General features: G+C 40.6%; 3 protein-coding genes across 3 annotated transcripts in view; all 3 read left to right on the top strand.

Moving 5' to 3' along the window:
* LOC103601475 (protocadherin alpha-11-like) overlaps positions 1-8425 on the top strand; it is a 17067-nt gene extending 8642 nt beyond the window's left edge. Inside the window, exons 4-5 of the mRNA XM_008585890.1 lie at positions 53-421; positions 5975-8425. Of these exons, the coding sequence (XP_008584112.1) occupies positions 53-421; positions 5975-8425 (2820 nt within the window). The remainder of the gene's footprint in view (positions 1-52; positions 422-5974) is intronic.
* A 3037-nt stretch (positions 8426-11462) lies between these two features.
* LOC103601334 (protocadherin alpha-12) lies at positions 11463-14024 on the top strand. The gene has a single exon (XM_008585736.1). It carries the CDS (start codon positions 11620-11622, stop codon positions 13996-13998), a length of 2379 nt encoding a protein of 792 aa, XP_008583958.1. The 5' UTR covers positions 11463-11619; the 3' UTR covers positions 13999-14024.
* A 4811-nt stretch (positions 14025-18835) lies between these two features.
* Positions 18836-27504, top strand: part of LOC103601465 — a 54666-nt gene continuing 45997 nt past the window's right edge. The window contains exon 1 of the mRNA XM_008585877.1: positions 18836-21282. Within this exon, the coding sequence (XP_008584099.1) occupies positions 18889-21282 (2394 nt within the window). The 5' untranslated portion in view covers positions 18836-18888. The remainder of the gene's footprint in view (positions 21283-27504) is intronic.

The following is a 27504-nucleotide window of genomic DNA, read 5'->3' as shown; positions in this document are numbered from 1 at the left end:
CGGCGAGCCGGCGCTGACGGCCACGGCCACCGTGCTGGTGTCGCTGGTGGAGAGCGGCCAGGCGCCGAAGGCGTCGTCGCAGGCATCAGCTGGTATAGTAGGCCCAGAGGCTGCCCTGGTAGATGTCAACGTGTATCTGATCATCGCCATCTGCGCGGTGTCCAGCCTGTTGGTGCTGACACTGCTGCTATACACGGCATTTCGGTGCTCGGCGCCCCCCACCGAGGTCGCGTGCGGACCTGGGAAGGCCACGCTGGTGTGTTCCAGCGCGGTGGGGAGCTGGTCGTACTCGCAGCAGAGGCGGCAGAGAGTGTGCTCTGGGGAGGGACCGCCCAAGGCCGACCTCATGGCTTTTAGCCCTTGTGTTCCTCCCAGTTCGGGGTCTGGAGACAGTGGAGCCCAACAAGAGATTTTTGAGAATGTAAGTACAATAATCTGGAGATGTATTTTATGCCCGTTAATGTCACTCACGTAGTAGTTTACCAGTTTATTACTGTAAGTTTATTGCTTTATTTACTTGTTTGTTTGTCTCTTTTTCTGAGATGGTTTATTTAAAGCACACTGGAAGTCTTGCCATCTTTATCAGTTTTCACTATATCATCATGAATATTCTTTAGGAATATACTTTGGGTGCAATAATAATAATGATGATGATGAAAATAGTAATAATGTAATAGATTGAGCCAAAGTTTCTTGTAAATGAGGAAAGTTAAGTCTGCCAGGAAGGAGACCAGGATCATGATGGGATATGTGGCACATGGTCAAGGCTCAAATCTACTTCTCAATTTTGCAGCAAGTTCATTCTTTCTATCCTTTTCTTAGTCTAATTGGTGTACTCCACTCATTATTATGTTTATGTATTCAAAATTACTGAAATAATATTTAACTTCATAATTTATTTGAGTTTAAAACATACTTAAAATTTCACTTTCCTATAATCTATAAGTTTATCTGTCACTAAGGGGTATGGGCAGGCTTGAGGCAGGTTTCATTTTATAAACAATTTTGTTTCTTTATCATCAATGTCATGCTATTTTGAGATTATGGTTGCAGTGGGTGAAGTTTGAGCCTTGCCTTTGGAGGTAATTTTCTTTTCTTCTTCTTCTTCTTTTTTTTTTTGTTTTTTGTCTTTAATCCAGTTATAATTTCAAGCTCATTTTCTTCATAGTCTTCAACTCCTTCAGATAACAACAATTTTGTTCTTTATTTTCTAACATAATGTCACTTCTGCTTAATTGCCTGTTAAACTCTTTTTACTCCCGTCCAGTTTTATTTATTGCATTTTTCTACTTTCTCGAAAGATTTATTTGAGCATTGATCACATTCATTTTTTCTTCCATTTTTGGTAACTTTAATGAGGCTTATGGAAATATTTTAGGGCAGGTAAATTCTTTGTCCTTTGAGTTTAAGAGAGTCTTTCCATATATGGTGAAGTGTGGTGCCATTGCGTATGTTTGCCAAGCTGCATGGTCTTCAAAATTAAATAACTTAAGCATAAGAATCATGGAATATCAATAAAGGCACTTTCACCTGACAATCATGGTGTTGATCACACCTCAGAATTTCACTTTGTATGCTCTAGATACATTTGATGCAAAATATTTTTTATCTCAACACCACATTTATATGAGTTGTTTTCTTTAAAGAGATTCCAGAAATCTTGTATTTAGAGCTGTAGAGATGCATATGAAATAATGTGGAAGGTTAATTTGTTCTCTTTGGCACTAATTACAAATGAGATAATCTTTAACATTCTACTGTGTGTAGAAATAAATTATATACACTGCACTTACATGTGGGAGGACAACCGTATTATAGATAGGGTAAAGTTAATAGATACGCTGAAACGGCATTAGTGGCTATTTCCTACCTAGAAAGATGACTCCTGGGATGATTTTCTTTTCTTTTTTTTTAAAGATGACCGGTAAGGGGATCTTAACCCTTGACTTGGTGTTGTCAGCACCATGCTCACCCAGTGAGCTAACCGGCCATCCCTATATGGGATCCGAACCCGTGGCCTTGGTGTTATCAGCACCGCACTCTCCCGAGTGAGCCACGGGTCGGCCCTGGGATGATTTTCATTAAGATGAACATTAGGAAAATCTTCAGAAAAAGAAAAGCCATGCCCCATGCCCCATGCCCTAATTTAAGCTGCTGGAATACTCTTCATCCATAGTTTTAGAATAAGAGCAAACATTGGTCAATAACTATAATGAACTACCATGGTTTGAGCTATTTCTATTTGCTAGACATGGTACAAAGGGTTTAAGATATATATTTAATCCTGACATCAATTTGTAAGGTACATATGACTATCCAAAATTTAAAAACAAGATAAGAGATGTTGAGATATTTTTCTATCTTGTACATTGCCAGTCAACTGGTACATGATGGAAATGATGTTCAAATGCATATCTTTCAGATTATAGAGCCATTCTTTTATTCGCTGTAATGTAGAGGTTTTTTTTTTTTTTTTTTTTTGGTGATTTTTTTTCTCAGCTCAAGCATAGTTCTGACTAGGAAAATCAAGCACAAGCTGTTTACAGGTGAATTCTCTTTTTTATTTTGCTTAGAAAAATACTTCATGATTATCTTCATCATTAATTTTGTACAAGGTCATAACTGAGATGGCCATTAAGATATTTTATGTTAAGTGATTTTTTTTCATAGATGAGTTCATGATCACCATCATTTGTTTTAATTAATGCCACATTTAGATAGGTATTTACATTATTCAACCAGTAAATAATTAAGAGTTGCCTTATAAGAACTATGGATCAGTTTTTTGGAAGTCGTGGTTTCCAATATTTTTACAGAACACCAAAGCCAAGTGCCACATACAAAAATGACTTCATTCTTCCCTTGTCATGAATAAGGTAGCATTTTGGACAACTGTAAGTAATAATATGATGATTTCAGGCCAAAGGATCCGAGAAATGTTCACAATACTGCATACTTCAATAGCAGCTTTAAAGGCATAGATATCTCATGAAAAATTTTAGACATGTGTAGATCTACCAGGATTCAGTCTTTTTCAGTCTTTGTGATGTCTGAGAGGCTTGTGCCAACTGGACAAATGATTTGTGATCAAATAACTATTTATTTGAATAAGCAATGAAAGAGCAGAATTAGCATCACTGAATAAATCCTATAATTTAGTTAATACAATGGTTGGGTAGTGTTCTTCTAATTATTAATTTTGGAGAAACTCCTGGGACTCTGAGAATAATGGTTTCAAAATTTATTTCTGTGTTTTATGTTTTCAAGAAATAATAGCACTAGATCTATTATGGAATATTAGTGGATGATGTGGACTATTTGAACATTAAACCATGCACTCTAACATATAACTGGCAGGACATAGAGGTAGAATGTAAGGCTAACCAGATTGATTGAGTAAAGATCAGAAACAAAGTTCCTCAGTCTTAAATTAATTTTACAAAATCAGTGTGAACAATGATACTGATATAACTTCTTGGCATTACCTTATAGCCAGATATTAGGCCAATCCCCAAAGATCTTCTCTAGAGGCTAGTGACATCTGAAATATCACAGTCAGTCTACAGCCATACCACCCTGAATGTACCCAATATCATCTGAAATATTATAGTCAAAATGCAAAAGACGAGTCACTGATTCATATACTATATCAAACTCTTTTATGAGTTAGTGTTGGTCCAGCATCACTTTACATATTCACAAAATACTGCATTATTGGAAATTAATACCTAATTTAATGTCTGGTTTTAATCCAAATATGTGATAACATCATCTTTCCTGGGTAAACTTTCTCATGCTCATTTCTTTATTTTGGAAGACTCCACATTGCATATAACATCTCAATCCCCAATTCCCATAATGAGGTTGTTGGAGATTTGTTGTTTCCTCTGTCCCAAATAAATCTGACATGCTTCAAACGTCATGTTAAGTCTACTATTGTCTGGTCTAATGTAATATTTTGATTAGAGGCCCATATGATTGATTATTTTACTGATGCATAATAGAATTCAGTGTCATAAAAATTTATATGTCTCCTTCAGTTTTTAAATATAGAATTTTGCATTTACTTAAGAGTTCTAGTGTTATGATAATATTGGAAAAATAGTAAATTTGAAAAACGTAGAACAAAATCTCAAATTAGTAATAGAATATATTCATATTTAAAAAGTCAACATAAAGAAAAATAACAACATACAAATATGATGGTAATTTTAAAATATGCCCTTACAATATTTTTAGATTGAGGATAAACCATCAAAACTATATGACAAAATATACAAGCCAGAGTGATATTTATTCTGGGTCACTTTCTACTCTAAATTTCTGTTGCATCTTCTTTTCTTCCCTTTAAATCTTAAGGGTATATAAAAAGAGAACAACAAAATAACCAAATTACTACTTCAGGCAATGAAAATTCACATCAACAATTCCTGCTTTTCACTTACTATTCTATGAAATTCCATTTCCACAAACACTATGGTCATTTGACATTTAGTTGAGTTGTTTGATTTATTATTATTATTATTATTATTATTTATTATTATTTTGTTTGTTTTGGTGGACTATGGTCATTTGACATTTAGTTGAGTTGTTTGATTTATTATTATTATTATTATTATTATTATTATTATTTATTTTGTTTGTTTTGGTGACTGGTTGGCATGGGCATCTGAACCCTTGACCTTGGTGTTATCATCACCACTGCTGTAACCAACTCAGCTAACCAGCCAGTGCTATTTTCTGTTTTAGATACAGTATAAGGCAATTCGAAGAGATATAATTAAAAATTCACTTTCCTTATTTTGGATGAACTTATGATCTCAACCCCAAATTCTTTGAAGAAGAAACAAAGTATTTTCATGAATATATCTTGATTGGATTAAGGAAACAAATGTTGGTGACTTGGAAGTAACAACATGTCACAGAAATTCTCACGTGGTTTTATTTATTTCACTGAATATACTGAAATTCATTCTATGGTAGAAAAATACTACTATCATATCATTGACTCCTTCATGTAAAGCAACATTTTAATTTATTATACTATTAGCAGTGTGACATGTGAGAAATCATATATGTCAAATATACAATTCATCTAGATCAGTTGACTTTTCTCTTGTGAATTCTGTTTTATACTACCAAATCTGAAAATATATCATTGATTATCTTAATATTTTCTTATTGTTCTGCAATGGATACAAAAATCACTTGTAACAAGAATACCATTAAATGTAAATAACAATGAAGAATCAGAACTTAAGAAAATAGACACAGGGAGGCAAGTCCACATAGGTAAGAACATAGTATGCAGAACATAAAGACTAAAGAATAAAGAATTATTATTAAACTTCAGGTTTTTCTTTGAGTTTCTCAGGAGCCAAAGTAACAAGGGAAACTGGAAGTAAAACAACTCAAATATGATAATATTTTTATATGAGGAACAATGCCTTCAGGAAATGTTTAACCCTAGTTTTTTTAAATAAGGCTACCTAAAGAATTGAAGTCTTTCTCTGTACGCCTTTCAATAGGTAAAAAGAATAATTTTATAACCCTAAATCAAACATAGAAACAACAATTTAAATTAGATACCAATCAAGAAATAAAGTGCCATTTCCACATATATTGAGTTTCGATATGACTTAAAATCTGAGTGTTCCATAAATAAGCACTTTGGAAAGATTATTAAGAGAAAAACATAACAAAATACGTGAAATTCTATGGTGGTGGATATGGCGCACATTACTCACAATTTTAGGCACAAGGTGTCGCTCTTTACTTGATGGAAAGAATTCATTCATACGTTGGTCTGAAGAGTCAGGCACTCCCCACACAAAACGACGTCATCATGCCGGATGTCGCTGTTAAAGGATCCTTGGAAATGTCTCAAAAATTCAGCAAGATTTTAAACCTAAAACGGAAGAATCTGGTACTTTAAATGTATAGAATCTCATTTTGGAAACCAATTTTCTGTGAGATGTTCAGTTTTCAGAGAAAGGGATTGGGCGCTCCAACACTACTGTTCTCGCTTCTGCTCCTCGCAGCCTGGGAGGCAGGGAGCGGCCAGATCCACTACTCGGTCCCCGAGGAGGCCAAACACGGCACCTTCGTGGGCCGCATCGCGCAGGACCTGGGGCTGGAGCTGGCGGAGCTGGTGCCGCGCCGGTTCCGGGTGGCGTCCAAAGGCAGAGAGGACCTTCTGGAGGTAAATCTGCAGAATGGCGTTTTGTTTGTGAATTCTCGGATCGACCGGGAGGAGCTGTGCGGGCGGAGCGCGGAGTGCAGCATCCACCTGGAGGTGATCGTGGACAGGCCGCTGCAGGTTTTCCATGTGGAGGTGGAGGTGAAGGACGTTAACGACAACCCGCCGGTGTTCTCTCTCAGAGAACAAAGGCTGCTGATTTCTGAATCTAAGCAAGTGGACTCGCGTTTTCCGCTAGAGGGAGCTTCTGATGCGGATATTGGAGAGAATGCTCTATTGACCTACAGACTAAGTCAAAATGATTTTTTTTCTTTAGAATCATCAACAAATAATAAGCAGACTAAAAAACTGTCACTTATATTAAAGAAGTCTCTGGACAGAGAGAAAACTCCGGAACTTAATTTGCTACTGACGGCTACAGACGGGGGGAAACCCGACCTCACCGGCACCGTTCAACTGTTAGTCCGCATCTTGGATGTTAACGACAATGATCCGGAGTTTGATCAATCAGAATACAAAGTGAGATTGATAGAAAACGCTGATAAAGGAACTCTTGTGATAAGGTTAAACGCGACAGATCGAGATGAAGGAGTCAACGGCGAGGTAACATACTCTTTAATATCAATTAAGCCCAATAGAAGATCTTTATTTACACTAGATAAAAATCATGGAGAAGTGAGGGTCAATGGAACTTTAGATTATGAAGAAAACAAGTTTTATGAAATTGAAGTACAGGCCACAGATAAGGGGAATCCCCCAATGGCAGGCCACTGTACAGTCTGGGTAGAAATCTTAGATACCAATGATAACTCCCCTGAAGTCACTGTGACTTCCCTGTCCCTTCCAGTACGAGAGAACACTCAGCCTAGCACTGTCATTGCGCTGATCAGCGTATCCGACCCCGACTCTGGTGTCAATGGACAGGTGACATGCTCTCTGACGCCCCATGTCCCCTTTAAGATTGTGTCTACCTACAAAAACTACTATTCACTGGTACTGGACAGCACCCTGGACCGCGAGAGTGTGTCTGCCTATGAGTTGGTGGTGACAGCGCGGGACGGGGGCTCGCCTTCGCTGTGGGCCACCGCCAGCGTGTCCGTGGAGGTGGCCGACGTGAACGACAACGCGCCGGCGTTCGCGCAGCCCGAGTACACGGTGTTCGTGAAGGAGAACAACCCGCCCGGCTGCCACATCTTCACGGTGTCGGCGCGGGACGCGGACGCGCAGGAGAACGCGCTGGTGTCCTACTCGCTGGTGGAGCGGCGGGTGGGCGAGCGTGCGCTGTCGAGCTACGTGTCGGTGCACGCGGAGAGCGGCAAGGTGTACGCGCTGCAGCCGCTGGACCACGAGGAGCTGGAGCTGCTGCAGTTCCAGGTGAGCGCGCGCGACGCTGGCGTGCCGCCTCTGGGCAGCAACGTGACGCTGCAGGTGTTCGTGCTGGACGAGAACGACAATGTGCCCGCGCTGCTGGCGTCTCGGGCTGGAGGCTCTGGCGGGGCGGTGAGCGAGCTGGTGCCGCGGTCGGTGGGCGCGGGCCACGTGGTGACGAAGGTGCGCGCGGTGGACGCCGACTCGGGCTACAACGCGTGGCTGTCGTACGAGCTGCAGCCGGCGGCGGGCGGTGCGCGCAGCCCGTTCCGCGTGGGGCTGTACACGGGCGAGATCAGCACGACGCGCGCCCTGGACGAGGCGGACGCTCCGCTTCAGCGCCTGCTGGTGCTGGTGAAGGACCACGGCGAGCCGGCGCTGACGGCCACGGCCACCGTGCTGGTGTCGCTGGTGGAGAGCGGCCAGGCGCCGAAGGCCTCATCGCGGGCGTCGGCGGGAGCCGCGGGCCCAAAGGTGGACTTGGTAGATGTCAACGTGTATCTGATCATCGCCATCTGCGCCGTGTCCAGCCTGTTGGTGCTGACGCTGCTACTGTACACGGCATTTCGGTGCTCGACGTCACCCACCGAGGTCGCGTGTAAGCCTGGGAAGGCCACTTTGGTGTGTTCGAGCGCGGTGGGGAGCTGGTCGTACTCGCAGCAGAGGCGGGAGAGAGTGTCCTCTGGGGAGGGGCCGCCCAAGACCGACCTCATGGCCTTCAGCCCTAGTCTTCCTCCAGGTCTGAATAGAGAAGACGAAGGAGAAAGGCAGGAGGCAGGATCAAATCACCCTGGACAGGTGAGCTTTTTACAGATTCCACCTATTCAGGTAGTCTTTCTTAAAGCTTTAAAGATCTAGTTTTTTTCAAGGACATTTTTATGAATACTCTCTATTTTGAATATTGTTTTAAAGAAAAATGTTAGTGGAATGCCCAATTATATACTTATCCAGTGTTTTAATCAAATGAAGAATCAGGTTTCCTTAGCCAATAAATGTCCTGTTTCTCTGTTTACTTAGAATGTTAAAAGAAGATTCCAGAATGACTTCTTTTATCACTTAAGTTGAAATAATTACCATTTTTCATTCATCTACCCATACTATTTCATCTCTAATTCTTAGCGAGGTTGATAATTACTGTAGATTATTTAAATTTGTTTATCTTTGTCTTTTAACAGTGTTTTTCTTTGGTATTTTCACATTATTAGAACAATTGGCTTTTGAAACTTCAAGATTGTATCAACTTCAAGCTTGTATCACAGATTTGCTCAGTAGCAATTTTTCTTTTTCTACAGCGTTAACCACTTAACAAAATTTATTATACATTAAATAATCTATACTTTTGCCTTTACTGCTGGTAAATAATATGAAAACCGCTTTTCATATTATTTGAAGAAAAATTCCAGGCTTGCATTCTAACATGCTGCTTTCATTGAAATAACATAACTAAAATTCTGTCCATTCTTTCTTCCATGAAATAGCAAGAGATTTATCGTCTATTACATACTGAAACAAAACTGCTTGATTTATGCTTCCACAGTAAACTAAGCAAATAAAACTATTCAAATTATTTGCTCAAGTCAGGCAAACTTGCTAAAGCATGCATATATGCCTATAATATCTGTAATATATGTCACTTGGCATTTTCCTTAAGTTTTTCAGATCAATTAGAAAGGAAAAAGTTAACTCTATTAACTTGAGTGCCTATTAACAATTATCAGTTTCATTCATCTCACATTTTAACTACTGTCTTTAAATATGTTATTTCTTATGTTTGTGAAATTTTCTTTGCATATGGTATAATCACATCTGAAGATTCTAGAAGGATCATTTACCTCTATGTCATTCTTCTAATTCAGTGATTCTTAGCTACATGTAGAGTAGAGGAATAACAGACCCCTTTTACAGTCATACATGGCCATTTCCCCCTAAAAGTTACACACCATACTATTTGGCACAATATTTGAGGAGCCTGTGCTGAAGTTGATTCTTGGACCTCAGGTCAAGAACTTCTGTACCTTAATATTAATTGGCTAAAAACCTTTATTAAAATATTCAAAAGTTGGAAACAAGATACAAAATATAACATCTCAGACTCAAAAGTGATTAAACTATCATATCTTTTAAACAACTTTGTAAATATAATAAATGTGAATATTAGATAGGGTATACATTACTACCCATCTCAAAATGAAGTTCTTGGAATAACTCAAGGTCACTCAAACCTAATTTTAAAAGATATTGGAGTATTTTGAGTACAGGTTAAAATTTCACAAGTCATTATTTTCATGTTACATAAATAACCAATGCATATTTTAGATAATTACAGATTACCCGGACTAATTTCTAGAAATTCAGTGTCTCTTATACTTATTCTTGATATCAGGATTACATTCCTTGGTGTAAAATTGTATTTCAAATTATTTTCTAATTCAGTTTAAGTATTAAGCTAAACTTAGATGTTCTTCTCTGCTTAATAATTTAATTATGCCTAATGGTGTGTGAGGACCACATAACACACTATTTTTCCATTAACGTTCTTTAGCAATTATGGTACATTTACCATTTTTTGGAAATGAAAAATGGGAAATAAACTTTATGGTGATATTAGACAATTTAAATAATTAGTCTGACAGCATCAAAATTCAATGTGTTTTTGATTAAGAGCCAGTTTTATAGTTGACTTAAGTTATCTTATACTTGTAGAGCCATTGTTGGTTATTCCTTTCTGGTTATGTAAAGATTTCACATCTCAGTTCCCTTAATTATTGCATGTAAAAGGAATGGCAACAACTTATTGGTTTAAAGATTTTGACCTGAATGTCAATGAACTTGTAAATTTATATTTTCTTGTCCACAATGAGCTGTAGGATCTTATCTGTGTTTTGTCTTCCCTTAAAGATAGTCTCAAATTAATGAATAAAATCATGAAAAGTCTTTTGATTCTCCCTTACATCATAGTCACCTTTCTGATTCTCTGAAGAGAAACATTTTATGAGTAGCTCCTTACCTGTAGGGAAAGGCTTAGAGGAAAACCAAAAGGTCAGTATTAAGTTTGTATTCTTTTGACTTTAGTCAATGGTGTTAGGCTCCAAAACACTTCAAGAGATTTTTTGCATAGTAGTGCTCTATTGCCACCTTAGTATATCGTGAAATTTGGAGGCATCTACTCAACATTTCACATAAAAATGCTTTATGTCTCCTAGAGCAAAACTGTCCAGAATCTGTACCTGAACTGTGGGTTAGCATGTTATGGGAATGAGAGCAATTGTATGAAAAGTCATCACATTTTAAGCATCAAGGAACAAAAAAAAAATAAAATAAAATAAGACGTCTTTCATATTTATGATGAACTTTAATATTTACCAGGTATTTGAATAAAACAATCTATATAAATGAAATATTACTTAGTTGATAGAGATATTTTAGTTTCTTTTTCTTTACTAAAGGACAGAATTCTTGACTTTCTCCCAAAGGCTAACAATGGAATGATTGAGAGGGGTGAAAGTCATTACAACAGTGTGAATTGTAAGCCATATAAAGGCAGGGCTGATGTATACTATTCATTATATAATTCTCCATGATAGCTAAAGAGTAGCCTCTAACATACTGTATTTCAAACATTCTTTTATGATAAACCTCGAAGCAGAATATTTTTAAAACTACAGAATAATAAAATAATTTGTGCCTTTTTACTAATATCATATATATTATATAAATAGGGATTTACAAATGATCTGTGAAAATATCCAAAAGTCGAAACGTAGAATTTAGGGTGACCCCGGAAGCGGCCAAATCGAAAAGAACCTCAGGATCTTTCTTGTACTTACATAATCAGTCACATGATGTCGCTGTACACTCAAAAGGTGAAAAAGGAAAATTTTGTCTCGGTATTCCAACCATTCACAGACAAGGATCAACTCCATATTGACCAGATTGCTGGAAAAATTTCACTAAATACGTGCTTACAGAAAAGGGAGACTGCCCATAAAAGATCTCATGCGAGTGCTCCCTTAAAAGTGGCAGTCCCACTTCAGAGGGCTTCCTTATCTGCGATGGTGTTTATCTGGCAAGGAGGTCCGGGATCCCGCCCTCTGCTGCTCTCGCTTCTGCTCCTCGCAGCCTGGGAGGCGGGGAGCGGCCAGATCCACTACTCGGTCCCCGAGGAGGCCAAACACGGCACCTTCGTGGGCCGCATCGCGCAGGACCTGGGGCTGGAGCTGGCGGAGCTGGTGCCGCGCCGGTTCCGGGTGGCGTCCAAAGGCAGAGAGGACCTTCTGGAGGTAAATCTGCAGAATGGCGTTTTGTTTGTGAATTCTCGGATCGACCGGGAGGAGCTGTGCGGGCGGAGCGCGGAGTGCAGCATCCACCTGGAGGTGATCGTGGACAGGCCGCTGCAGGTTTTCCATGTGGAGGTGGAGGTGAAGGACGTTAACGACAACCCGCCGGTGTTCAGAGAAAGAGAACAAAAGGTATTAATTTCTGAATCTGCGCCTCTGGACTCTCATTTTCCTCTAGAGGGCGCTTCTGATGCGGATATGGGCATAAACTCTCTTCTGACATATGTGTTAAGTCTGAACGAGCACTTTGTACTTAAAACAATAACGAAAAAAGATAAAAGTGTATCACCTGGATTAGTTCTTCGGAAGTTATTGGATAGAGAAGAAACGTCAGAACTTAATTTATTGCTGATGGCTATCGATGGCGGTAAACCGGAACTAACAGGATCTGTTCAGATCCACATAACCGTTCTGGATGTGAATGACAACGCTCCGGAGTTTGATAAGCCTGGCTATAAAGTAGTGTTGTTTGAAAATGTCCAAAACGACACGAAAGTGATTCAACTAAATGCTTCCGATCTAGACGAAGGACTGAATAGAGAAATTTCCTATGGAATCAAAATGATTTTGCCAGTGAGTGAGAAATGTATGTTTTGTATAAATCCAGACACGGGTGAAATTAGAGTTTATGGAAAACTGGATTTTGAAGAGAATAATGCATATGAAATTCAGGTTAATGCCATTGATAAAGGGATTCCTCCCATGGCAGGTCACAGCATGGTTCTGGTAGAAGTTCTGGACCTGAATGACAATGTCCCTGAGATAACTGTCACTTCGCTGTCACACCTCGTGCTAGAGGATTCTCAGGTGGGCACCGTCATCGCCCTGATCAGCGTGTCCGATCGTGACTCTGGAGCCAACGGACAGGTCACCTGCTCACTAACACCCCACGTCCCCTTCAAGTTGGTGTCCACCTTCAAGAATTACTATTCTTTGGTACTTGACAGCGCCTTGGACCGTGAGAGCACAGCACACTACCAGTTGGTGGTGACAGCGCGGGACGGGGGCTCGCCTTCGCTGTGGGCCACCGCCAGCGTGTCCGTGGAGGTGGCCGACGTGAACGACAACGCGCCGGCGTTCGCGCAGCCCGAGTACACGGTGTTCGTGAAGGAGAACAACCCGCCCGGCTGCCACATCTTCACGGTGTCGGCGCGGGACGCGGACGCGCAGGAGAACGCGCTGGTGTCCTACTCGCTGGTGGAGCGGCGGGTGGGCGAGCGTGCGCTGTCGAGCTACGTGTCGGTGCACGCGGAGAGCGGCAAGGTGTACGCGCTGCAGCCGCTGGACCACGAGGAGCTGGAGCTGCTGCAGTTCCAGGTGAGCGCGCGCGACGCTGGCGTGCCGCCTCTGGGCAGCAACGTGACGCTGCAGGTGTTCGTGCTGGACGAGAACGACAATGTGCCCGCGCTGCTGGCGTCTCGGGCTGGAGGCTCTGGCGGGGCGGTGAGCGAGCTGGTGCCGCGGTCGGTGGGCGCGGGCCACGTGGTGACGAAGGTGCGCGCGGTGGACGCCGACTCGGGCTACAACGCGTGGCTGTCGTACGAGCTGCAGCCGGCGGCGGGCGGTGCGCGCAGCCCGTTCCGCGTGGGGCTGTACACGGGCGAGATCAGCACGACGCGCGCCCTGGACGAGGCGGACGCTCCGCTTCAGCGCCTGCTGGTTCTGGTGAAGGACCACGGCGAGCTGGCGCTGACGGCCACGGCCACTGTGCTGGTGTCGCTGGTGGAGAGCGGCCAGGCGCCAAAGTCATCATCGCGGGCGTCAGCAGGGGTCGCGGGTCCGGAGGCTACCCTGGTGGATGTCAACGTGTACCTGATCGTCGCCATCTGCGCCGTGTCCAGCCTGTTGGTGCTGACACTACTGCTGTACACGGCGCTGCGGTGCTCTGCGCCACCCACCGAGGTCGCGTGCGGACCTGGGAAGGCCACTTTGGTGTGTTCCAGCGCGGTGGGGAGCTGGTCGTACTCGCAGCAGAGGCGGCAGAGGGTGTGCTCTGGGGAGGGGCCGCCCAAGACCGACCTCATGGCCTTCAGCCCCAGCCTTCCACAGTCTCGAGAAGATTGTTTAAATCCTTCCAGTGAAGTAAGTCATTGATATCATTTAAGTATATTTGTTTTCCTTAAGAATGTGCTTTTAGGTTATAACTACATTCTCTCTGTTTATTGCTTTTATAGTGTTACCCTTGAACCATTTAATATTTCCTCTTGTATGGTTTCATCGTTGTTAGTCTTGAAACTTTCACGTATTTGACCAACATTACTTTAATGAAAGAAACAGGAAGATATAATGAAGGCCGTAGATCTCCAAACTTTGAAATTTTTTTCTCTCATTTTTCTACTATTTATGAATGGTTAACCTTGCAAAATAATAGCATGTTAGATTAAAAACTGGCCTGGAGTTTGACAACTCAAATTTATTTTTAATTTGGTTATAATTTCAGGATTATAGGCAAGTTGCAAAAATAGTACAAAGAGTGTCTAGATATTAACTGGCACCTGAACTGTTCCTCATGTGCTTAGGCTATTAAAATAGCCTTTGTTATGACCATTCTAATTTCAGTACAATTCATATATTATAACACTACTATATTCCAAATATTTTAACAATAATAAAAATAACATGTCTTTGATTCTAAGATCAATAATTTTTTAAATGATTGTTCACACAGAGTCCCTTCTTTCAAGTGGGACTGACTACTCTACTATCCTTATTTACGTAAAATATAATAAAATTATTTCTCAACTTAAAAATAGTTAAGCATCACTTACATTAAGATGTGTCTTATAACTGAAGTAATTGAAGGTTTATAATAATTTATTTGGCCTTTTTCCCCCCTTGGAGGTGCATAAGTAATGGTGCATATTACAAGTAATGGCATTTTTGGATTCAATAAAATACATGAATACTTACTGATCCCTATTACTTTCCAGGCCCTGTGCTGAGATTTAAATTGCATTATCTCATTAATTTAATTATCAAATGAATCCCTTCATGCAGGTACAATAATTATCATCCCCATATTACAGATGAGATACCTAAAACCTGAGCCACATAGTGAGAAGGGGCTCAAACACAGTTTTGGAGGATCCCAAACCCATTATGGTATGCTACTGCTTTGTGCCTATTACCAGATAAATCTTCTAAAGCACATTTTGCATTTTGTAACTTTCTTTCACAAAAAAAATCTAGAGGCTTCTCTGTAACCCAGGAATAAAGCCTTATATTCTTGAGCCTTGTAGTGAAGGCATTGTACTTTCAGCCTTTCGCCTACTCTCTCACTTGTCTTTAGTTTAGGACCTGGAGTATAGCATATATTCAATCAATAATTTTAATATAAATATGTGGTATTGAAATGTACTGCCTGGGCAATCCCCTCCATTTAGAAGTGGGGATAAGCTTCAGAGATTAGGCAATTTTTTATTGAACAGTGCCTTGAAGGATAGATAACATTTCAACAGGAAAATATTACACATGGAAAGATAAGTGTGAATAAATAAGAAGTTTGCTCTGGTAAGTGTGCACTTGAAGGTTTAGAGCAGGGGAGATTCTGAAGGCAGGAAAGTTAGTAAAGAATCTTTTATAATAATTTAGGTATTAAATAAAGGAGGCTTGAATTATGGCAGTAGAATTGGACCCAAAGAAACATGTACAAGAGGCATTGGCAAAGTAGAAGCAGCCAGAAAATGAATGAATTAAAACAAATGATAAGAGAAAGACAGCAGTAGAAGTTGACACTCACTTTTTAAATTTGGTCAGCTGGGAGGGTAAGATTTCCATTGACCAAGATACAAAACACAGTTGGAGAAACTGAGTTTGTGCAGGGAGGGAATGGAGATGAACATTTAAGAAAATGTTACACTTGAGTTCCAGGGGAATTGTATTGTGATTAGAAATATGGGTCTGGAACTCAGAGGAGATTATAGATGTAGATTTGGGAGTAATTCTCTTAGAGAAAAAAATATGAATCCATAAAAGGAATGGAGATGAACATTTAAGAAAATGTTACACTTGAGTTCCAGGGGAATTGTATTGTGATTGGAAATATGGGTCTGGAACTCAGAGGAGATTATAGATGTAGATTTGGGAGTAATTCTCTTAGAGAAAAAAATATGAATCCATAAAATGATAAAATCACCAACAGAGATATTGAAAAATGGAAAGCAATATCTCCAAATAAAGAATTTAGGTAAGAAGGTGTGTTGGTTCCTGGCACTGCTGTAACAAATGACCAAAAACTAGGTGGCATAAGGAAACAAAAAATAATTCTCTCACAGTTTTGAATACCAGAAGTCCAAAACGAAGGTGTTGGCAGGACCGTACTCCCTCTGGAAGCTCTAGGGGAGAATCTGTCCTTGGTCTCTTCCGGCTTCTGATGGCTGTTGGTGTTTCTTGGCTTGTGGCTGCACCTCTCCAATCTCTGCCTCCACAGTCACATTGCCTCCTCCTCTTCTCCATGTCTTCTCCTCTGTGTGTTTGTTCTTTAAGTGTACGTGTGTGTGTAGGGCACACCTGAATAATTCAGGATAAACTCCTCTAAGGATCCTTAATTTACTCACCTCATTTGCCATATAAAGTAATATTCACAGGTTCCAGGGGTTAAGATGTAGGCATATCTTTTGGGGAGCCAGCATACAACATACTACAGTAGGCTTAAAATCATAAGGGTGATAGACAACAAGCAGCTGAAATAAAACTTAAGGAGCAATACGTCAAGTAAATATTAGAAGTTAAAGGTAAAGGGAAGGAAGTAAACATAACAGAGTTCTTCCCCCCACCAGAAGTAGCATGTTTACATTTTTGTATATATATTTTAGTTAGAGATGTTTGAGTATCTTTGCAGTATGAGAAAAAGAAGAAAATAAAGAAGGAGATACTAAAGAGAAGACAGACAGCAAGAGAATGAAGATAAAAAATGTGAAAGAGAGGTGAATAGAAAATAATTAATTTTTAAAAAGCATATGGTTCTTCTTAACAGTGGGGACAGTTTTTCCTTGGAACAAGTAGGGAATGAAAAATATAGAATAAAGAAAAATGATGATATAAGAAGAGAGCCATTGAGTTCATGTTTGATGACTTATCTCTCAGTGCGTAAATCATCTGAAAGTCAGGTGGTGGGGATGAGATTGAGAATCTGAGAAGAGAGGGAACAGAATATGGCAGAATCTCTGCAGGCAAAAGGAAAGGGTTAACTATGAATTCATTTGAGGACCCAACTGAGGCAAAGGTGAGAGTAAACTGTTGAGAATATAGTCATCATGGTTAAGTAACAACTTTATACCAAGCAGTTCAATAGGAAAAATAGAGAAAATGGATTCTTAGGTTAACTGTGTGTTGGAGGCTGAAGTGAATGCAGTGATATAAGTAGGTGAGTGATTCTAGGGTGTCTGGAAGGGCATATTTTAAATGGTTGACTGTGTAGTCCAGTTTAGATGGGGAAGTAATCCACCAGCGAAGTAATGTAGGGCCTGACGGACAAGAAGAATTGGAAAGAATCAAGGAATTATTCCCATTGTAAGAAATGGGAATAATTCCCCTTGTAAGAAATGGGAATTATTCCCATTGTAAGAAATGGGAATTATTCCCATTTCAAGCTATGAAAGTAGAAGGAATGGGGCAGAAGAGGAAGATGAGAACAGGAGAAGATCAAATACTCCATCCAAATTTTCAGAGGAGGGCAGAGGTACAGGAATGAACCCAACTGTCATTTCCTATAGAATTGTACATAGAACAGGCAAGATAATTTCTGGAGCTATGCTATGTTTTTCACTGTGCTATTTGGACTGGAACTCTGGCTTGGCAGAGATAGTTATAGCAATAAATAAAAGTAAGATGCCTTTCCTCTCTCTCTTGTTAAAGATGTGTTAAATTCTTTATCTAGCTAAAATGAGAGTCAATTTAAACTATAGTAAAGTTTTTCCTAGCGATGATGCAGTTAGGTGGGGATGGAAAAGGGGAAGTTTAACCTATTGGCAGTAATTTAAATTCTATTAAATATATATGATGCTAGTTCTTGGCATGTTTTATACCAAAAATACTCCAAAACTTTAAAGCACCGTTGTGTCTAAATGGTCTAGATGATTGTGTGTTTACACACATACACATACTTACATACAAACTCATACACACATTGAATGAACACTTCCTTTCATATACTATATTTTATCTATGTTTCACAGTTACTCTGGGAGGAATTTATAAATTTGGTAAACTTATTCAGCATCTGGTAACTGCATATCATTTACCAATATTTTCTACCTTCGTTCATTTTATTCTTATACGATAGTTATGTTTCCATTTGGAATCAGTGACTGATGTGTGAGGAGGCCGTGAAAAATATAACAAGAAGAGGACGTTCCCACCAAAACCTACATGACTATGCAGAACTAGAGATTGATTGTTCCAAGACGAATGTCGAATATTGTCCTTCTTTTAAAATTCTGCATAAGGGCTGGCTGGTGCGGTCAGTTGGTTAGAGCTCCGCCTTGTAACACTAAGGTCGAGGGTTCGGATCCCCGTACTGGCCAGCAGCCCGCAGCCCCCCACACTCCCAAAAAAAGAAAAGAAAATTCTGCAAGAAAGTCTTACACATGCAAAAGTAAATTGGTGGAAAGATGAACTCATCAACCAATTGTCAACTAACATCCAAAGCTGCTCAGAATACAGTGATTTATTGTTTCTGAAAAGCTAACATTTAATGTGCAATTACGTATTTGCAGTGAAAAAGTCAGGAAATGCAAGGACAAAAACTCTACATCAATGGAAAATATGAACCGAGTCATTCTTACACTTACATATTTGTGCGCATGGTGTCGCTCTTCACTGAGAACGTTTCGGCGAGGAAAGAGCCGCCGTTTCTTCCTCCAGAAAATTTGGCAATTTGAGAATCCTACGTCACTAGGAGATGGTAAAACCGGACCTTGAGAGGCAGTTAGAGGTAAGGCATTCTATATACTACAGATAACTCTGAAGCCTTTCGAGTGTACCATGCTGTTTTCCTGGCGTGGAGGCCCAAGAGCCCAGCGCCTGCTGTTCTCGCTTCTGCTCCTCGCAGCCTGGGAGGCGGGGAGCGGCCAGCTCCACTACTCGGTCACCGAGGAGGCCAAACACGGCACCTTCGTGGGCCGCATCGCGCAGGACCTGGGGCTGGAGCTGGCGGAGCTGGTGCCGCGCCTGTTCCGGGTGGCGTCCAAAGGCAGAGAGGACCTTCTGGAGATAAATCTGCAGAATGGCGTTTTGTTTGTGAATTCTCGGATCGACCGGGAGGAGCTGTGCGGGCGGAGCGCGGAGTGCAGCATCCACCTGGAGGTGATCGTGGACAGGCCGCTGCAGGTTTTCCATGTGGAGGTGGAGGTTAAAGATATTAATGACAACCCGCCCGTCTTCCCTGAAAGTAAGAAAAGAATAAATGTTGCGGAATCTAGACCTCCGGAAACTCGATTTCCACTAGATGGCGCATCGGATGCAGATGTTGGAGTAAACTCAGCATTGACCTACCGACTCGACCCCAACGATTATTTCGCATTAGATGCACAAAACAATCGTGAGCAAACATCTTCTTTGTCACTTGTGCTGAGGAAAATATTGGACAGAGAGGAAATTCAGGAACATAGTTTATTACTGACAGCCAGTGATGGAGGTAAACCAGAGCTCACCGGCACAGTTCAGCTGCTGATCACAATTCTGGATGTGAATGACAACGCCCCAGAATTCGACCAATCCATTTATAAAGTGAGAGTGTTAGAGAACGCATTTAATGGAACATTAGTGATCAAGCTAAATGCCACAGATCCTGATGATGGTATAAATGGAGATATAGCATATTCATTTAGAAGGCCTGTATCGCCTGCAGTGGTAAATGCATTTATCATAAATCCCAACAGTGGAGAAATTAGGACAAAAGGTAAACTAGATTTCGAAGAAAAGAAATTATATGAAATATCCGTGGAGGCAATTGACAAAGGGAATGTTCCAATGGCGGGTCATTGTACCCTTTTGGTGGAAGTATTAGATGTAAATGATAACTCCCCAGAAGTTATCATCACTTCTCTGTCACTCCCCATTAGAGAAGACACCCAGCCTAGGGCTGTCATCGCCCTGATCAGCGTGTCGGACCGTGACTCTGGCGCCAATGGACAGGTCACCTGCTCATTAACACCCCACGTTCCCTTCAAGCTGGTGTCCACCTTCAAGAATTACTATTCTTTGGTGCTGGACAGCGCCTTGGACCGTGAGAGCACAGCACACTACCAGTTGGTGGTGACAGCGAGGGATGGGGGCTCGCCTTCGCTGTGGGCCACCGCCAGCGTGTCCGTGGAGGTGGCCGACGTGAACGACAACGCGCCGGCGTTCGCGCAGCCCGAGTACACGGTGTTCGTGAAGGAGAACAACCCGCCCGGCTGCCACATCTTCACGGTGTCGGCGCGGGACGCGGACGCGCAGGAGAACGCGCTGGTGTCCTACTCGCTGGTGGAGCGGCGGGTGGGCGAGCGTGCGCTGTCGAGCTACGTGTCGGTGCACGCGGAGAGCGGCAAGGTGTACGCGCTGCAGCCGCTGGACCACGAGGAGCTGGAGCTGCTGCAGTTCCAGGTGAGCGCGCGCGACGCTGGCGTGCCGCCCCTGGGCAGCAACGTGACGCTGCAGGTGTTCGTGCTGGACGAGAACGACAATGTGCCCGCGCTGCTGGCGTCTCGGGCTGGAGGCTCTGGCGGGGCGGTGAGCGAGCTGGTGCCGCGGTCGGTGGGCGCGGGCCACGTGGTGACGAAGGTGCGCGCGGTGGACGCCGACTCGGGCTACAACGCGTGGCTGTCGTACGAGCTGCAGCCGGCGGCGGGCGGTGCGCGCAGCCCGTTCCGCGTGGGGCTGTACACGGGCGAGATCAGCACGACGCGCGCCCTGGACGAGGCGGACGCTCCGCTTCAGCGCCTGCTGGTGCTGGTGAAGGACCACGGCGAGCCGGCGCTGACGGCCACGGCCACCGTGCTGGTGTCGCTGGTGGAGAGCGGCCAGGCGCCGAAAGCCTCCTCTCGGGCGTTGGAGGGCGCCCCGGGCCCGGAGGCTACTCTGGTAGATGTCAACGTGTATCTGATCGTCGCCATCTGCGCCGTGTCCAGCCTGTTGGTGCTGACGCTGCTGCTATACACGGCGCTGCGGTGCTCTGCGCGACCCACCGAGGTCGCGTGCGGACCTGGGAAGGCCACTTTGGTGTGTACCAGCGCGGTGGGGAGCTGGTCGTACTCGCAGCAGAGGCGGCAGAGGGTGTGCTCTGGGGAGGGGCCGCCCAAGACCGACCTCATGGCCTTCAGCCCGGGCCTACCTCCTTGCCCGGGTTCTGCAGAGGGAACAGGCCAGAGTGAAGCCGATTCAGAACATTTGAAAGAGGTAAGCTCGTATTTTTAAAAGTTCGTCTTACTAAATATTTTAGCTTTCTTTACATTAGCTGTTCATTTAAGATGTCTTCAATCCCAATTTTTTTTACAGATTATTCTTTAGTTTAATTATAATTTTGCTGTTCATTATCATATATAACATTGACATTATAGTGTGAATCTTAAATCAGAAGTCATAATGAAATGCACAAAACAAGAATACTTTGTTGTATTCTTAAAAGTTTTAAGTATTTATTGCATATGTGAGCATTTACCAAAAAAGCCTCACGTTGTGAGAATTTAAACATTAAAAAATTTTTCTTTTAAGGAGACTAATCATAATAATTTAAAAATCTTTGTATTTAATCTTTTTATTTAATTTGTACACATGCCCACGTACATGTACTATTTTAAAGAGCTCCATAAATTTTCACATAAATACCTTTTTACAGTACATTATTATTATTTAAAAATCCTTTTTTTGGTTGGTCCCTCCTTTTTTGTCCTCTAGATGCATCAGTGCTTCCCTCTCAGGTGTTCAATATGAGATATCTTGTGATTTTCCTTTCACATTTTTATTTGCACTCAGATAATTATTCATACACATACAACCTAGTGCTTTGTTTGCCGTTATTGTTTCTTTTTGAGTTTGACATGTATTATATATTTTACATTTCTCAGTTACCCATATATTTTCAGAATCCCTGCAAATCTGATACTTTTAATAGCTGTGTAGTATTCCATGGTGTGGATGTATCATTACATATTCAGTTATTCACCTATTGATGGGCAACCACTTTTTTTCAAGTGTTCTTTTACCTTTATTAACCATGCTGTGCTCTCATTTTACATATTTCTGAAAATATTGGTGATTTTACTTTTGTAAAATTGATTCTCAGATGTGTAATTAATACATCAAAAAGTATAACTTGAGTTTAAAATATGTTGTTAGATTGCTTTCCAAGAATTTTCTAGTACTTTAAATTTCCACCAACCAGTTATGAGCATTCTTTCCCCTTTATGTCCAGAAGCAACAGAGGTCTTAATTTCTGCCAATGTGATCTCTATAAAATAATCTCTTGTTGTTACTGTAATTTTAATTCCTATATACCACCAATGAATCTGGCACATTGTCATGTGTATTTTGTTGATTTAGACTTGGTTTTCTTTGATTTATCAATTACTTGCCCATTTTTTAAAAAATTTTCAATTTGGGAAATTTTCTGTGTGATGTAGACATTAAATCTTTATCTGCCATCCACCTTACAGATGTCTTTTCCTTTTATATCATTTGTATTGGTTTGTTTACAGTATATTTTATCATATAAAAGGATTTAAAATTTATATATTAAAATATGTCTATTTTTCTTTTATGGATTTTAAGGTCTGCAGGTTTAGTTAGAAAGGTCTTACCAACTTCTATGTTAAACATTCATTTATTAAATTTAATAAATACTTATTGTGTTCTCTATGTGCCAGGCATGTTCTACACATTGGGGATTTAGCAATGAAGTTCATTCTTCTGTGAAAATCCAAATTTCTATTTGGTGCCCTTTTCCTTTGTCTGAAGAATTTCTTTAATATTTATTGTAGTGCATGTGTTCTGGCAACAAATTCACTTTGACTTTGAGAAAAATCATTTCATTTTCATTTAAAAAAAAATTTAAAGATGACTGGTAAGGGGATCTTAACCCTTGACTTGGTGTTGTCAGCACCACACTCACCCAGTGAGCAAACTGTCCATCCCTATATGGGATCCGAACCCACGGCCTTGGCACTATCAGCACTGCACTCTCCCGAGTCAGCCACAGGCCAGCCCTCATTTTCATTTTTGAAAAAATATTTTCACAGAGTATAGTTGAAAAGTTTTTAAAGGTATCATTCCATTGTCTTCTGACTTGCATAGTTTCTGACAGGAAGCTTGCTGTCGTTCTTATCTTTGTTCCTCTGTATACATGTCTTCCTCTTCACTCCTTGCCATGGTTGGTGTTAAAAATTTCCTTTTTATCGCTGATTTTCACAAATTGATTATGATATGCTTTAGCTGATTTTCTTCACGTTAGTCCATTTGGGATTTGTTGATATTCTTGGACCTGTGGGTTTGTCATTTTTATCAATTTGGGAACATTTTAGCCATATATCTTTGAATATTTTTTTCTTCCCTTTCATCCTTTCTTGGACTCCAATTACATGTATATTAGACTAATGTTGTCCCACAGGTTGTTGAAACTTTGTTCATTTTTGTTCATTTTTCCTCTCTCTGTGCCTCATTTTGGATAGCTTTTATTGACATATTTTCAAGATTTTTGAGTTCACTTATCTTTTCTTTTGTAGTGTCATATTTGTTAATCCTAACCAGTACATTTTTTCCTTCAGATGGTGTATTTACTGTTTTACCTGTGTAAGATCCCATTTGAGTCTTTAAAACTTTATTTTATTTATCTCCACATAATGTTCCTCATTTGTCTATATTCTGGAGCATATAAATATATTTATAATACAATTTTTAACATTCTTGTCTGCTAACTTCAACATTTTTGTCATTACTCAGTTTGCTTCTTTTGATTGATTTGTCTTCTTGTGTGGATTATATTTTCTTGTTTCTTTGCATGACTGGTAATTTTTGATTAGATGGCAGACATTGTGAATTTTATGTTGTTAGGTGCTGGAGTGTGTGTGTGTGTGTGTGTGTGTGTGTGTTTTCCTTTAAAGCAGTGGTTCTCAACCAGAGACAGTTTTCCCCCCAGGGGATAATTTGGAAATGCCTAGATACATTTTTGATTGTTACAAATGGGAGATTGCTACTGGCACATAGTGATAGAGGCCAAGGATGCTGCTAAACATCCTACAACACAAGGACAGCCCCCACACCAAAGAATAATTCAGTTCAAACTGCCAATAGTACTGCTGTTGAGAAACTCTCCTTTAGAGTCTTGGACTTAGCTCTGACATGAAGTTGAGTTGCTTTGAATCAATTTGTTCCTTTCAAAGCTTGATTTTAAGCATTGTTAGTGCACATTCAGAGCAGCTCTTAGCTTAGGACTAATTTGGTCCTCTATTTAAGCAATACTCTCCTGAGGACATTACTTGATGCTCTGTGTAGTTAAGAGGTCTCTGTTCTCTGGTAAGAATGGGTAATGTTCCCAGCTCTTTGTGAGCTCTGGGAATTATTCTACCTACTGCCTCCAGACATGGAAATGGGGGCAATCTTAGGGTTTGTTTCATTTGTTTCCCTTCTTTTGAGGATCATAGTCTTTCCTTACCTATTTTCTGAAAACAGTTGCTTTATATTTTGTGCAGTTTTCTAATTATTTATCATGCAAGAACAAACAGAAGTCTGTACATTATCTTATATCATTGCATAATATCTCTCTATCCTTTTTGTTTCTTTCCAACTTATTAATAACAAGCTGTTAAATATTGACAAATCTCCTGTTTTAAAATTTGAATTTGCTTGAGATCTGTTTGTCCATCCCTATATTTTCAACCTTTAATTATTACTTTAAGTACATTTCTTATAAAAGCATATAACTAAATTTTCCTTTTTTAAACTTAATATGATGCCTTTTTTAAATGTAGAATTTAGATCATTTAGGTATAGTACAATGCATGATAAACTTGATTATATTTCTTCCATTTTACTCAGTGTTAGTTATTTTACATTGTTGTTTCCTCTTTTAGTTCTCTTGTTTTGATTAATACTTATTACCTTCCCTCTTTTAATTTGGAAATTTTAGTGTAGTTTTTGTTTCCAATAATGGGCATGTTATTTTTCCAGTTATATTTGTTTTAACATTTTGATTCTGAAATATAACATATTTACTGAAAAGTGATTAAACACACACATATGTAATTTAATAAATGTTTATAAGTCAAACATGCTGTAACCTCAAAGAACTAGAAAATATCTGGCACCTCAGAAGCCCTCTGCATGTTTTTTCTTATCACAACCCTTCCAGTTTCCCAGTGGTAACCACTTTGTTGACTATAATGGTAATCATTTCTTTAGACTAGATAATTTAGTTTTCCCTATTATAGAACTTAATATAAGTGGATTTTAAAGTATATCTTTAAAGTATGTCTCCATGTCTTTGTCATTTCATCCAGTATTATGTTTGTAAGACTTTTTTGTGTTGTGTTATATAGCTGTGTATTAGTCTTTTGGGAGACACATATTGGGGGACACATTTAACCCATAGAATGCCACCCCTGACCCCGAAGTTTATGTTCTTCTCACATGTAAATACATTCATTCCATCCCCAAAGTCTTAACTTGTTTCAGCTCAAAAGTCCAAAGTGTCATCTGTGAAATTAAACAAGTTATGTACTTCCAAGATACAACAGGGGAACAGGCGTAAGACAGAAATTCATTCCAAAATGGAGAGGTGAGATGAAAGAAAAGGGTAACAGGTCCTACCCCTTTTTTGCATGTTTGAAACTCAGCAGGGCGGGAATTAAATCTTAAAGCTGGTAAATAATCTACCTTGATTCCATGTTTGCTATCCTCTGCACACTGGTGTGGGGGTTGGGCCTACAATGTCTTGGGCAGCCCTGCTCCTATGACTTTCCTGGGCTCAACCCATTCTTCAGCTCTCCCAGGCTGGCACTGCATGTTGGTAGCTCTACAATTTGGGGTCTCAGTGGTGGTCCTGCTTCCATGGCCCCTGGGCAGGTTTCTCTGCTGCAACTCTGATCCCATATTTCCTCTTGGCATTGCTCTACTGAAGGCTTTCTGCAGTGACTCCACCCCTTGAGAGATTTCCTCAGTCCCCAGGCTTTTCCATTCATCCTTTGAACTTGGGGTGGAGGCTCCCATGCCTCCACAGCTCTGGCATCCTGTGAGCCTGCAGAGGTAACAGCATGTGGATATCACCAATGTTTCTGGCTTGTATCTTCCAAAGCAGTGGGTTCAGCAGCACTTGGGGCCAATTTACCTACAGCTGGAGCAGTAGGAGCAGCTAGGGTACAGGGAGCAGCATTCCAAGGTGGCCCTGGGCAGTTAGCCCATGGAGGGCACCTCAGGCTTGTTCCCCTAAACCACTGTCTTCCTAAGCCTCTGGGCTTGTGATAGGAGGAGATGGCTTGAAGATCTTTGAAATGTCTTTGGGGTCTTTCTTCCATTCTCTTGCTTCTTACTTACATCTCAGAACTTCTCAAAATGGCATTTACTGACCATATTTCTATCAGCATTCTTGTCACCACCACTTAACCAGTCTCTATGACTTTCTAAACTTTCCTTGGTCTTCTTGTCTTCAATGCCCTCACCAGAATCTAGACTTTTTCTATACTGCTCCTCCGAATTCTTCCAGCCTCTGCCCATCACTCAGTTCCAAAGCTGCCTCCACATTTTCAAGTGTTCATTGTAAGCAACACCCCACTTTTCCGTACCAATTTTCTGTATTAGTCTGTTTCTGTTGCTTATAACAGAATGCCCGAAACTGGGTAATTTGTAAAGAAATAAAATTTATTTCTTACAGTTCTGGAGGCTAGGAAGTCCAAAGTCCAGGGAACACACCTGGTGAGGGTATTCTTGGTGGGAACTCTCTATAGGATCCCGTGGTGACCAAGGTATCACATGGTGAGAATGGGTTGAGCAAGAGAGAGTAATCTTAGAAAGCCATCAGAACCATGCCCTTGTCCATGCATTTAACCATCAACTCATTACTCCATGAATTGATCAATCCATTCACTAGATCCTCAGGTCTAATCTAATCGAGCTCCACCTTTCAAATACTATAATCAGATTTCTCACCCTCTTAATACTGTTACAATGGAGATTAAGTTTCCAATACATGAACTTTTGGGGGACTAATCCATAGCAAGCTGTAATTTATTCTTTTCTTTAAAATAGCTCATCGAATAAATATACAATAATTTATTTAGAACTGTTACTTGACATTTTGGCTGTATTTTGTTTTTGGTTTTATGAACAATCTTTCTTATTTATGTCTCCTGGTACATATGGCATACATTTCTCTAGTTACAAACCTAGGATTGGAATTGCTAGACAAAAGGTTATATATATTAGATAATATTAAAATATTTTCTAAAGCAATTTAAATTTTTTCACTTCCACCTACAGTATATTAAAATTCATGTTGCTCTATTTTTCTTCAATAATTGCTATAGTTATATCTTTAAATTTGGTAGATGTGTAATAGCATCTCATTGTGGTTTTAGTTTGCATTTCTCTGATGAGGTTACGTTTATTTTCATATGTGTAGTGGCCATTTAA

This window comes from Galeopterus variegatus, unplaced genomic scaffold (assembly GCF_000696425.1).
Source record: "Galeopterus variegatus unplaced genomic scaffold, G_variegatus-3.0.2 Scaffold107, whole genome shotgun sequence".
In the NCBI taxonomy this organism is placed as follows: Eukaryota; Metazoa; Chordata; class Mammalia; order Dermoptera; family Cynocephalidae; genus Galeopterus; species Galeopterus variegatus.
Note: the sequence above shows the minus strand (reverse complement) of the source record. Positions and strands in the feature narration are given on the sequence as shown.

Excerpts from the sequence above, each read along its gene's own strand:
- LOC103601334 (XM_008585736.1), top strand. The coding sequence starts at position 11,620 with ATGGTGTTTATCTGGCAAGGAGGTCCGGGATCCCGCCCTCTGCTGCTC.